The 12,518-nt window shown below is 53.9% G+C and overlaps 1 protein-coding gene and 1 long non-coding RNA gene across 2 annotated transcripts; both read right to left on the bottom strand.

The window, feature by feature from the left end:
* Positions 1–231: 231 nt before the first annotated feature.
* Positions 232–1,708, bottom strand: LOC121719809. Its single transcript, XR_006034378.1, has 2 exons — positions 1,061–1,708; positions 232–975 (listed from the first exon to the last, which is right to left on the bottom strand). It is a non-coding gene; the product is annotated as an uncharacterized LOC121719809 (long non-coding RNA).
* Positions 1,709–5,000: 3,292 nt separating this feature from the next.
* Positions 5,001–8,016, bottom strand: LOC121719808. The gene is made up of 2 exons (XM_042105590.1): positions 5,401–8,016; positions 5,001–5,152 (listed from the first exon to the last, which is right to left on the bottom strand). The coding sequence occupies exons 1-2, from the start codon at positions 6,535–6,537 to the stop codon at positions 5,102–5,104; spliced, it is 1,188 nt and encodes a 395-aa protein (XP_041961524.1). The 5' UTR covers positions 6,538–8,016; the 3' UTR covers positions 5,001–5,101.
* Between the last annotated feature and the right edge of the window lie 4,502 nt (positions 8,017–12,518).

Below are 12,518 nucleotides of genomic sequence, written 5' to 3'. Positions count from 1 at the left end.
CTGAAGCTATGTGGTCAGCAACATAGCTGACTTGTATTTCATTTGTATCGTAATGTAAAACTTATATGTATTTTCTGTATTCTTTTACAGTTTTACACAAAAAAGACAAAAAAGACAATAAAGACAAAGAGGACAAAAAGTAAACAAATTCAATCAGTCCTTGGATTTATGTCGTGCCGTCTATCTAAACACAGGTGCAATCCCCTCTGAGACACACAACACCAGACTGAGTCAGATCACAGCTACAAATTTTATTACAAGGGTCAGCAGCCACACACATTCAGCAAAATGAGCAGCACCTCAGCAATACACCAACATGAATCCCGCCCGCCCACATGTACATCAGGCGTACCTCTGAACGAAGAGATTAGCATTACCAGCCCCCCGTTAGTAATTTAAGAGCCACACATAAAATGCAGTCAGAAAGGTCCACACTATACATCCACATAGAAAACCACAACTCATATGAAAACAAAAGAAAAATAAGTGCTGTAACACCACTCAGGGGATACCAAATCCCAGGACCCTGCCACACATACAGTCACTACAAGGATATTCACACAGGTGAAAATGGGAGAATCAGCACAACAGTTCCACACAATGCCACACTTTTAAATAGTCACCCTTTCCCGTCCTGCACATACATGCCTCCTAACTACTAAGCTTACAGCCCCACCCAACAAAACCCGTACATTAATAAGAGGTGCTTGCGAGGTCCTAGCCCACCCCTCTGAGCGGGTGTAGGCCTACTGTCTGACCAGATAGAGGGAAGAGTTAATCAAATTTGGTCGGCGGCAGTCCCCCACGCCGACCAAAATAAAAAGTCAAAACCAGCACAGTCAATAACACCAACCGCAGCCCCACCAACCAGTGTCCTTAGCACAGTCCAGTCTTCAGGGGGCGGGGCGACGGCGATCCACTGGCTCTCGGTAGCCTGCGTTCCAGTTGCCTACCGCTCCACTGCACACCCATACGCTGCCGAAGAAAGGGAGAAACTCAGTCCACACATACAACCGCAAGTCAGCCCACTCACTCCAGCTTAGACAATGGTATAAATTACTTTCCTCTAAGTAGGCGATCACTCGCGTTGCACTCCCTCTCCCTCTACGATGCCACTTCCGGGTTTGCGTCGGCTACTGCTTTCAGATCTGTGCCTCCAGGAGACAAAACACATTCTCACACACCGAAATACCCCTTGATGGCCCATTCTCACAGGCATACAGAAGCAGGAGAAAGCACTTCCCTTAAGTCGGCATGTAAACATGCTCTTCTCCCGCACCGATCGGCTGCTGAAGGATTGTTGTCATTTCGTTGCTCCTCTGTCGCAGCGTGATGACGCCACTCCTCTCGAGCCCCCTGGGAAAACGAGTCCTCTCCCGGTCAGGGACGTCCCGTATAAAAAGGATTGTTCCCGCCACCGTCCCAATCTTTCAATTAACAAGCTGTGTGCGATTTGTCCATTCAAGGAGTTCCAACGCAGTCCACACAGCCAGCCAGCAATCACACATAATTAATTACCTTACAGATTACACTGGATTACACACATATTTCCCTCCACCAATTTACCCACACATAACATAAAACATCGCTATGCCCCAGTCATCATACGACATTCCCCCCCACTTTGTCAGTGGTCGTCCCGACCACTAATCCCCGTACCTAGCCGGGGGACACCCCAAATTAGCTCGCTGGGACCGCCGTGGCTCGAGTCCGGCTGCTGCAGCCCCACCACCCGGCCCCCCCCCCCCTTACCTCCGGTGACATTCCCCCAACTTCCCCAGTCCCACCTGGATTATCTACCTCCTGGGAACCTGGTCCAACCGGGCAACCAACTGGCCACCACCCCCTCTCCGTTTCTCCCCCGGGTTCGCTCTGCACTGCAGTCTGACCCCCTGCCAACTCACCTATGCCCCCCTGAGCCCCATGTGGCCAGCTGCTAGGTTGAACACACAGGTTATTCTGGTGGATGGTGCGTAAGGGCCCGTCTTGTCCCTCCGGACAGATCACATAGACCGGACGATCCTTCCTGGGTTGGCTCTGGATCACATATGGATGGGGATCCCAGTGATAGCCCAACTTGCCTCGTGCCCTCCGACGGAAATCCCGCACCAAGACTCTCTCTCCAGGCAACAGGGGTGGTGCCCGTCGGCCCCGATTAAGCCGGCCTTGATCCTGCTGTTGCCGCTGCTGCGTTCGCTCTTTCACCAGCTGGTACGCGTCCAGGAGGCGGTCATGGTGCTGTTGGACCCAGTCCTGCGGGGTGGCTCGCTGCTCCGGCCTGACCAACCCTGCTGCTAGGTCCACTGGAAGGCGAGCATGACGCCCGAACACCACAAAGAAGGGAGCCAGACCGGTCACACTGTGTGGTGTGTTGTTGTATGCATGCACAAGCCCTGGAAGATGTTCCGTCCATCGAGAGTGTTCTCTTGGGTGCAAAGTGTTCAACAACCTAATGATCGTCTGGTTCATCCGCTCGCAAGCGCCGTTACCCTGCGGATGATAAGGCGTCGTCCTCACCTTCCGGCACCCGTACAGCGCACACATTTGCTGGATTAAGTCCGCTTCAAACGATGGGCCCCGGTCAGTCAGAATGCGTTCCGGACATCCAAAGGGCTGCAAAACAGTCCTCCAGAGCACCCGTGCAGTGGTAGCCGCCGTCTGGTCGGTTGTGGGCACAGCAAAAGCAAATCTGGAGAAGAGATCAACCATCACCAGTATATACGGATGGCTATCCCCAGGGCGCCGAAGGGATAGATAGTCCAGGGCAAGGGTCTCCCAGGGGTAGCCACTCTCAATGGAACACAAGGGAGCCCTTGGGCCAGCGTCCGCTCGGCCGAGGACACACTGATGACACTCTTGCGCCCACCTGTGGCTGTCCTTGGTCATCCCGATCCAAAAAAGGCGCTCCCGCAGCGCTGTCAGGAGCCGGAAGCCCTTAGCATGGCCCAGAGCGAGGTGATACTGGCCCCACAACGATCTCCTTTCAGCCGCTGGGGCCACGATTGCCACCTTGTCACGCCCAGTGGTTGAGGGGTGTCGCCGCACCAGCACACCCTCTTGCACCTCCAGCCTCTCCCATTCTCCCAGCAGCTGCCTCCCAGTGGGCTCGAGGGCCTGCCGCTCTCGTACGGTTGGTCTACTTCCCTGCTGCCGCCACTGTCGAATCTTGGCTAGCTCCGGGTCCCGACCCTGGCGCTCCACCCACGAGTCCCGTTCGGAGTCGCCCCGTCCTGGCTCCAGTGCCTCAACGAGTCTCGCTGCCGTAGTCTCTGGGAGCCTGGACAGTGCATCCGCGTTCCGATGATCAGCCCCTGGCTTGTGCCGCAGAGTGAAGTTGTAATTTGCCAGCTGAGCCTGCCACCTCTGCTCCACCGCTCCCAGCTTAGCTGTCTGCAAGTGGAGCAGAGGCCTGTGGTCAGTGAAAACTTGGAAAGTCGAGCCCCACAAATAGTCTCTAAATTTATCAGTTACTGACCACTTTAATGCCAAGAGTTCCAGCTTAAAAGCGCTGTAGTTCTGATCGTTTCTCTCAGCATCATGGAGTCCACGGCTGGCATAGGCAATCACACGCTCACGGCCCTCCTGGACCTGAGCCAACACCGCCCCCAGTCCGTGCAAGCTGGCATCGGTATAGAGGCGAAACGGAAGAGAAAAGTCCGCATAAGCCAGGACAGGGGCCCTCAGTAATGACTCTTTAAGGTCCTGGAAGGCCTTTTCACACTCCGGACTCCAGTCGATAGATCGCGTCTTACCCCCTCCGGTTCCCCTCAGCAGCGCATGCAGCGGCCCAGCCCTCCGCGCAAACGCCGGAATGAACCGGCGGTAGTAACCGACGAATCCAAGGAATGAGCGAACCTCCCGGATGTTTGTGGGTGTGGGCCACTTCCGCACTGCTTCCGTTTTCTCCGGGTCGGTGGCCACCCCCCCTGGGGTCACCACATGGCCGAGGTACTGTACTGAACGCTGGAACAGCCGGCATTTGGCAGGTTGTAGTTTTAAGCCGTGCTCGTGCAACTTGGCGAAGACCTGCTCCAGATGGCCTACATGAGAAGAGAAGTCTGGTGAGTATAGAATTATGTCGTCTAAATAAATCAACAAAAACTCATGCACTTGCCCCCCAAGACAACGCTGCATCAATCGCTGGAAGGTCGCTGGTGCATTACATAAACCAAAAGGCATTCTCTCAAACTCATACAGACCGAGTGGAGTCGCAAAGGCTGTTTTCTCTTTGTCAGCAGGCAGGACCTCCACCTGCCAGTACCCACTGGCAAGGTCAAGAGTGGAGTACCATTCAGCCTTCTTCAAGCTGGTCAGGGACTCCTCCACCCTGGGGAGAGGATAGGCGTCTTTATGTGTGACCGCATTTAACTTCCGGTAGTCAACACAGAACCTCCATGACTGGTCCTTCTTTTTCACCAAGACTACTGGACTTGCCCACGGACTGGCGCTTTCACGAATAACCCCTCCCTCTAACATATCACGCAGTAGCGTCCTCAGCTCGTTGTAGAGGTTGGGTGGCACTGGTCGGTAGCGCTGGCGAATCGGAGCAGCGTCTCCTGTGGGGATGGTGTGATAGACAGCCTCAGTACGGCCGTGGTCCTCCTCACTTTGGGCAAACACCTTCTGCCAATGCTCGAGCACACCCCGAAGCTGGCCGGACTGGGGAGGCGTCAGCCCATCGGCCCCCTGAAGCAGAGTAGCCAAACAGGTAGGAAGGGAACCACTCACTGGCCTTACATCCACCTCCACCACTGCCTCAGTCTCTCGCCGGAGAACCAACTGATTCGGTGCTTGGACATCATCCCTTTCCAGGCGTAGGACACGTGCTAAGGGTCGTCGAGGGGGAAGCACCACTGGGTAGGGATGCGGGTTACACACCCTCAGCAGTACTTTGCCATCTTGCAGTCGGGCCACCGCACGGCCCACACACCACTCTTGCCCGCCCTGGTAGCAATCTTCGAGTAGGACATCCTCCTGACTGGTTTTAATGGCCCCAGGGACATGGGCCCACACTGCTGTCTCAGTCTGTGGCGCCAGCTGGATTGGGTTGGTTGTGCGCAACCGGGCCACCCCGAGGCTGGGTCCCCGGTGTTCAGCTGCTTCAATCCTTCGGCAGGCAGCAAACGCCCGGTCCCAGGCCACCACAGCTGCCCTGGGGAGGGTAGACTTAAAAAGCGTGAAATGGTGCCCCCCCCGCTGCCGTAGGCCCTCCCAACAATGTTGGATAACGTTCATGCCCAATATTCCATAGGCTGGGGGCAGATATTTATCTTCCACCACAACCACCCCCTTACCCGGCACAGTCACACCACACACTTCGAAATCAAGCACTGCATAGCCAACATAGGGCAGGGCCAGCCCATTAGCTGCCTTTAATATAAGCCAGGGGATGTCGCTTACCTCTTTCAGTTCTGTGTCTTGTAGGTGGCTCTGAAACAGGCCCTGGCTGAACAGGGTCACCTGCGACCCTGTATCCAGAATGCAGGGGACCCGTCTTCCTTGAACGAGGACTTCGACCTCCGGGCTTTCCCCCACCAGGGCTGCACGCATGGGCACCGTTACCGGTCCTCCTTCATCAGCCACCCTTCGTGTGTTGGTCATCTCCATAGGCTGACAATCACGCTGCATGTGCCCCGCCTTTCCACACCGCAGACAGATCGGACGGCCCTGGTCATCCCATTGAGGTTGTCTTGCACGCCGCTGAATGCGATTGGCCCCCTGCTCTCCACCCAATGGTTGGTCTGGCTGTCGCTGGGTAGCTCGGTGCGATCTCATCTCTGCCAGCAGTGAGGTCTTTAGATCGGTTACCTGGGCTCGTAGCTCTTCCGCTAGCTCAGCTCGCAACGCCTCCTTCATCTTGCTCCAATCATGTAGTGGGTTTGAGGTGCTGGGGAGGTTGGGCTGAGGGGGGGTGTTGTATGTCCGCCTGGTGTCAATGCTCTCTATGGCGGCTCGTTCGGTCTCCTTCTCCATGGCTTTAGCCTCACCACAGGCCCCCTCGAAAGTAAGGGCCATCTCTCGTCGCACCCGGCGCTGTAGTTCAGTCTGTACAGGCCCTGGCAGCAGCCCCAGTACCAGCTGGCTCCTCAACATCTCGTCGTCTGACCCAGTCGCTGCCTCCTTGCTGCGCCATCTGGAATGGGACTCACGGAGGCGTAAGATAAAAGGCCCCACCCCTTCCCCGGTTTGCTGCTGACACTTGAAAAAGTGAGATCTGAGCTGACTAATACTCACATTCTCCCCATATAATTTCTCAAGGGCCATGAAAATTTGAGCATCAGTCTCCCTGTCTGTACTTATGAGTAGCAACATTTCCCTCTTGGCCTCCCCCTGCAAAGCACTCATTACAAAGTCGACTCTCTGTGCGGCTGTTAATGTCTGGGCCCGCAGATATACCTCCATTTGACTCCGCCACTCAGAAAAAGGTAACGGACTACCCTTTCCCCCATACTTGGGCACCCAGGGCCCACCCAAAAACCAAGGAACCATCATCATGCTATTGGCTGCTGCCGCACCCCCGGCTTCTTCGTCAGACATGGTGCTGTGTCTTGAGAGGGGATCTGCCGAACTACGCCAAAATGTCGTGCCGTCTATCTAAACACAGGTGCAATCCCCTCTGAGACACACAACACCAGACTGAGTCAGATCACAGCTACAAATTTTATTACAAGGGTCAGCAGCCACACACATTCAGCAAAATGAGCAGCACCTCAGCAATACACCAACATGAATCCCGCCCGCCCACATGTACATCAGGCGTACCTCTGAACGAAGAGATTAGCATTACCAGCCCCCCGTTAGTAATTTAGGAGCCACACATAAAATGCAGTCAGAAAGGTCCACACTATACATCCACATAGAAAACCACAACTCATATGAAAACAAAAGAAAAATAAGTGCTGTAACACCACTCAGGGGATACCAAATCCCAGGACCCTGCCACACATACAGTCACTACAAGGATATTCACACAGGTGAAAATGGGAGAATCAGCACAACAGTTCCACACAATGCCACACTTTTAAATAGTCACCCTTTCCCGTCCTGCACATACATGCCTCCTAACTACTAAGCTTACAGCCCCACCCAACAAAACCCGTACATTAATAAGAGGTGCTTGCGAGGTCCTAGCCCACCCCTCTGAGCGGGTGTAGGCCTACTGTCTGACCAGATAGAGGGAAGAGTTAATCAAATTTGGTCGGCGGCAGTCCCCCACGCCGACCAAAATAAAAAGTCAAAACCAGCACAGTCAATAACACCAACCGCAGCCCCACCAACCAGTGTCCTTAGCACAGTCCAGTCTTCAGGGGGCGGGGCGACGGCGATCCACTGGCTCTCGGTAGCCTGCGTTCCAGTTGCCTACCGCTCCACTGCACACCCATACGCTGCCGAAGAAAGGGAGAAACTCAGTCCACACATACAACCGCAAGTCAGCCCACTCACTCCAGCTTAGACAATGGTATAAATTACTTTCCTCTAAGTAGGCGATCACTCGCGTTGCACTCCCTCTCCCTCTACGATGCCACTTCCGGGTTTGCGTCGGCTACTGCTTTCAGATCTGTGCCTCCAGGAGACAAAACACATTCTCACACACCGAAATACCCCTTGATGGCCCATTCTCACAGGCATACAGAAGCAGGAGAAAGCACTTCCCTTAAGTCGGCATGTAAACATGCTCTTCTCCCGCACCGATCGGCTGCTGAAGGATTGTTGTCATTTCGTTGCTCCTCTGTCGCAGCGTGATGACGCCACTCCTCTCGAGCCCCCTGGGAAAACGAGTCCTCTCCCGGTCAGGGACGTCCCGTATAAAAAGGATTGTTCCCGCCACCGTCCCAATCTTTCAATTAACAAGCTGTGTGCGATTTGTCCATTCAAGGAGTTCCAACGCAGTCCACACAGCCAGCCAGCAATCACACATAATTAATTACCTTACAGATTACACTGGATTACACACATATTTCCCTCCACCAATTTACCCACACATAACATAAAACATCGCTATGCCCCAGTCATCATACGACATTTATTTGGAGCTTTGTCAAAGTGTTATCTAGCTGTCTAGTTCTGCCTGCTGGTGACGCAGTACGAGGGCAGCATAGTAAAAAGACAACAGCGCAGCGAGTTCAAACTCTAGAAGATAGCCCAGGAAGATGTCGCTACACATGGACAGACTGGAGGTGGATGCCGTCGAACAGGCACAGGGCGCAGCACCCCTAGAGCTACCCAAAGACGGCCATGAGGCAACCGAGAGGTTAGAGCCTTTCCGAACACCTGACTCCCGGTCTCAGATATCCAGAAGGTCCGGTGGATCAGCAATATCGTCAGCGGCTGCCAGAGCACGTGCCAAGTCAAAAGCAGCACAAGCCCAGGTGACTTTCGCTGAAAAAGAAGCAAGCGTGATGAGGCAGAAAGCTGAACTTGAAGCCAGTCTCCACGTTCTCATGAGCCAGAAGATGGCCGCTGCCGCCGAAGCAGCAGCTGCAGCATATGAGGATGAGGAGATTGAAAGCGGGGAGAAGCGCTACGAGCCATACGTCCCGAGTAAGCCTTTCAGTGCCTATGAACGTACAGGCAACTACGTCCAGCAGCACTCAGCGATGTTCGGCAGAGAACCACCGCCGCCAACACATGTGCCGCTGGATGCCTACAGACCACCGCCGCCAACACACGCGCCACTGGATGCCTACAGACAACACCATCGACACACTGGAGCAGCTGCTCGCACGAACCCAATGCCGAGAGTCAACAACATAAAGAAAGAACAGCTAAGTGAACCGTCTCCATTCAAGCCTTGCCCGCAGCCGCCTCATCCAACTCCCAGTCCGAACAACAGATACTCCCCCGAGCCACAGCCAGCACAAGACCTCGCCAGGTACCTCATGCGCCGAGAACTGGTGAGCTCCGGTCTCCTACAGTTCGACGACCGTCCTGAACACTACTGGTCATGGAAAGCATCCTTCCTCAGTGCCACCCAGGACTTGAATCTGACACCTAGGGAAGAACTGGACCTGCTGGTAAAGTGGCTAGGTGCAGACTCAGCAGAGCAAGCGCAGAGAATCCGCTCAGTGCATGTCCTTAATCCTGCTGCAAGCCTCCGCATGGTGTGGCAACGTGTGGAGGAATGCTATGGGACACCAGAAGCCGTAGAACACGCACTCTTTAAAAAGATAGAAGAGTTTCCCAAGCTAACCAACAAGGACAATGCCAAACTCAGAGAACTCGGTGATATCCTCCTTGAACTGGAGTGTGCCAAAGAAGAAGGATACCTACCAGGCCTCGCCTGTCTAGATACAGCTCGCGGCGTGAATCCGATCGCAGAAAAGCTACCCTATAGCCTGCAAGAGAGGTGGATAACCATGGGATCCAAGTTCAAAGAAGAGCATGGAGTAGCCTTCCCTCCATTCTCTCTCTTCTCTCAATTCGTCCGGCGACAGGCCAAAGTGAGGAATGACCCAAGCTTCGCCATCGCCACCTCCAACAGCAACGTGCCACAGAAAGTAGAAAAAGCCACGAGGCACAGCCACAAAGCCCCAGTAAGTGTGCACAAGACCGATGTCACACCCAAGTACACTGAAGGTGACGGCTCTGTGGAGAAGAGAACGAGTGGACCAGACCGCGAGTGCCCGATACACAGGAAGCCTCACCCACTCAAAAAGTGTAGGACCTTTAGATCCAAACCTATTGAAGAACGTAAGGCTTACCTGAAAGACAACCGCATCTGCTTTAAGTGCTGTGGGTCAACTCAGCATATAGCGAAAGACTGCAAAGCATCAATCAAATGTGATGAGTGCAACAGTGAGAGGCACATCACGGCTCTACACCCAGGCCCTCCTACATCCAGCGAGAGAGCTCACACGGAGAAGGAGGAAAGCGGGGAGCCAGATGAAGACGCACCCAAAGTTACATCCAAGTGCACAGAGATATGCGGCAATGCAGACAGCCCACGCTCATGTGCTAAGATCTGCCTGATTAATGTCTATCCTGCTGGGAGAAAAGACAAAGCTGTCAAGATGTATGCAGTGCTGGATGAACAGAGTAACAAGTCACTCGCAAAGTCAGAGTTCTTCAGCCTCTTCAGCATCAAAGCCAGTCCAGCTCCTTACACACTGAAGACCTGCGCGGGGACAACGGAGACCTCCGGCAGGCGAGTCAATAACTTCATGCTTGAATCTATGGATGGGAAACTGCAACTCCCTCTCCCCACACTAATCGAGTGTGACATGGTGCCGGATGATAGATCTGAAATCCCGTCTCCTGATGTCGCAAAGCACCACCCTCACCTACAGCCTGTGGCGAACAAGATTCCAGCTGTGGACCCAGACACACCCATCCTCATGCTCCTGGGAAGAGACATCCTCAGAGTTCACAAGGTGCGTGAGCAAATCAACGGGCCACACAACGCTCCATATGCGCAACGGCTGGACCTGGGCTGGGTCATCGTGGGTGTCGTCTGTCTGGGGGCAGCCCACAAACCAGCCGAAGTCAACGTGTACAAAGCCAATGTGCTGCATAACGGCAGAACATCCTTCCTCCATCCCTGTCCAAACAACATCCAGGTAAAGGAAGGCCACAGCAGCACATCGCAGCGACACAACCCTCTCTCACACACCCGTGAAGAAGACACAGGCTGGGCAACGAGCACAGACAGCCTCGGCCTTTCTGTGTTTGAGAGCTCCAGAGACGACAACAAGACAGCGTTGTCAGTGGATGACAAAGCGTTCCTGACCATCATGGACAGAGAGGTCTTCCAGGACGACGACCACAGCTGGGTAGCACCCCTGCCGTTCCGGTCGCCACGACGACCCCTTCCAAGCAACAGGGAACAAGCAGTCAAACGCTTTGGATCGCTCATAAAGACCCTGGAGAAAAAGCCAGAAATGAAAAGCCACTACACAGAGTTCATACAGAAAATGATGAACAACGATCAAGCCGAGCGGGCGCCAGCTCTGGAGGCAGGTAAAGAACACTGGTACCTCCCCTCCTTTGGTGTTTACCACCCAAAGAAGCCGGGTCAAATAAGAGTAGTATTTGACTCTAGCGCCGAATGTGAAGGCGTATCCCTGAATGATGTACTCCTCAGCGGCCCAGACTTGAACAACACACTGTTGGGAGTGCTTCTGAGGTTCCGCAAAGAGCCAGTAGCTGTTACAGCAGATGTGCAGCAAATGTTTTACTGCTTTGTGGTCAGAAACGATCATAGAGACTACCTCCGCTACCTCTGGTATGAGGACAATGACTTTGACAAGAACGTGGTGGAGTACAGGATGAAAGTCCACGTATTTGGAAACACCCCATCACCCGCCATCGCCATATACTGCATGAGACGTGCTGCCGAGAAAGGTGAAGCAGAATACGGCTCTGATGCAAGACAGTTCGTGGAGCGTCAGTTTTATGTAGATGATGGGCTGACTTCTGTTGCCTCACCTGAGCTGGCAATCGACCTCCTCACGAGAACCAGAAAGATGCTGGCAGAGTTTAACCTGAGGCTACATAAAGTGGCATCAAACAGTGAACAGGTAATGGAAGCCCTACCTGAGGAAGACCGTGCCAAAGACCTGAAAGATGTGGAACTCGGCGTAGATCCTCTTCCCCTCCAGCGAAGCCTGGGCCTCTCCTGGAACCTGGAAACAGACAGCTTCACATTCCTGGTGTCCCGGGAGGCGAAGCCATACACACGGAGAGGTATCCTGTCCACCGTGAACAGTCTATACGACCCCCTGGGGTTCGTTGCTCCCATAATTATGCAGGGAAAAGCATTAGTACGGGAACTCTCAACAGAGCAGGGGTGGGACACTCCACTCGACCCCGGGAAAGAGACAGAGTGGAACACGTGGAGAGATTCACTCAAAGCTCTGGAAGACCTGCAAATAAAGAGGTGTTATATACCCGTCCTACTGTCTTCAACACAGAGGAGAGAACTCTGCATTTTCTCTGACGCGTCGACAGTGGCGATAGGGGCTGTGGCTTACCTGAGAGCAATCGACGCCGATGGCAAAGCACACATGGGATTCATCATGGGGAAGTCCAAGCTGGCTCCCCGGCCTGCACACACCATTCCCCGCCTCGGACTTTGTGCAGCTGTGCTCGCTGTTCAAATGTATGAGCTGATCCGAGATGAGATGGACATCCATGTGGACGATGTCAGATTCTTCACAGACAGTAAAATCGTACTTGGGTATGTCCATAACTCATCCAGAAGATTTTATGTGTATGTGTCCAACAGGGTGAACGCATAAGACGATCCACTCATCCAGACCAGTGGTCCTACGTCCCCACGGACTGGAATCCTGCGGACCATGCAACAAGGTACATGCCTGCAGCACAGCTACAGCAAAGCAGTTGGCTCTCTGGCCCCAGTTTCCTGACACGCAGCAACACAGAGGAATCCTGGGAGCCCCACATCTTCACCCTGGTGGAGCCAGATGCAGACTCTGACATTCGACCTGAGGTCACCGCTCTGTCCACCAGGGCCTCGGACGCTCAGCTAGGCTCAGAGCGGTTTGAAAGGTTTTCAAGCT

This window comes from Alosa sapidissima, chromosome 9 (genome assembly GCF_018492685.1).
Source record: "Alosa sapidissima isolate fAloSap1 chromosome 9, fAloSap1.pri, whole genome shotgun sequence".
NCBI classification, from domain to species: domain Eukaryota; kingdom Metazoa; phylum Chordata; class Actinopteri; order Clupeiformes; family Clupeidae; genus Alosa; species Alosa sapidissima.
This window is presented reverse-complemented; position numbering and strand designations above follow the sequence as displayed.

What these genes read in the sequence shown, in the direction of transcription:
- LOC121719808 (XM_042105590.1), bottom strand. Translation starts at nt 6,537, where the DNA reads ATGTCTGACGAAGAAGCCGGGGGTGCGGCAGCAGCCAATAGCATGATG. An exon ending in AAGACACAGAACTGAAAGAG is followed by an intron (nt 5,153 to 5,400) that starts GTAAGCGACATC and finishes TACCCTCCCCAG; the next exon opens with GGCAGCTGTGGTGGCCTGGG.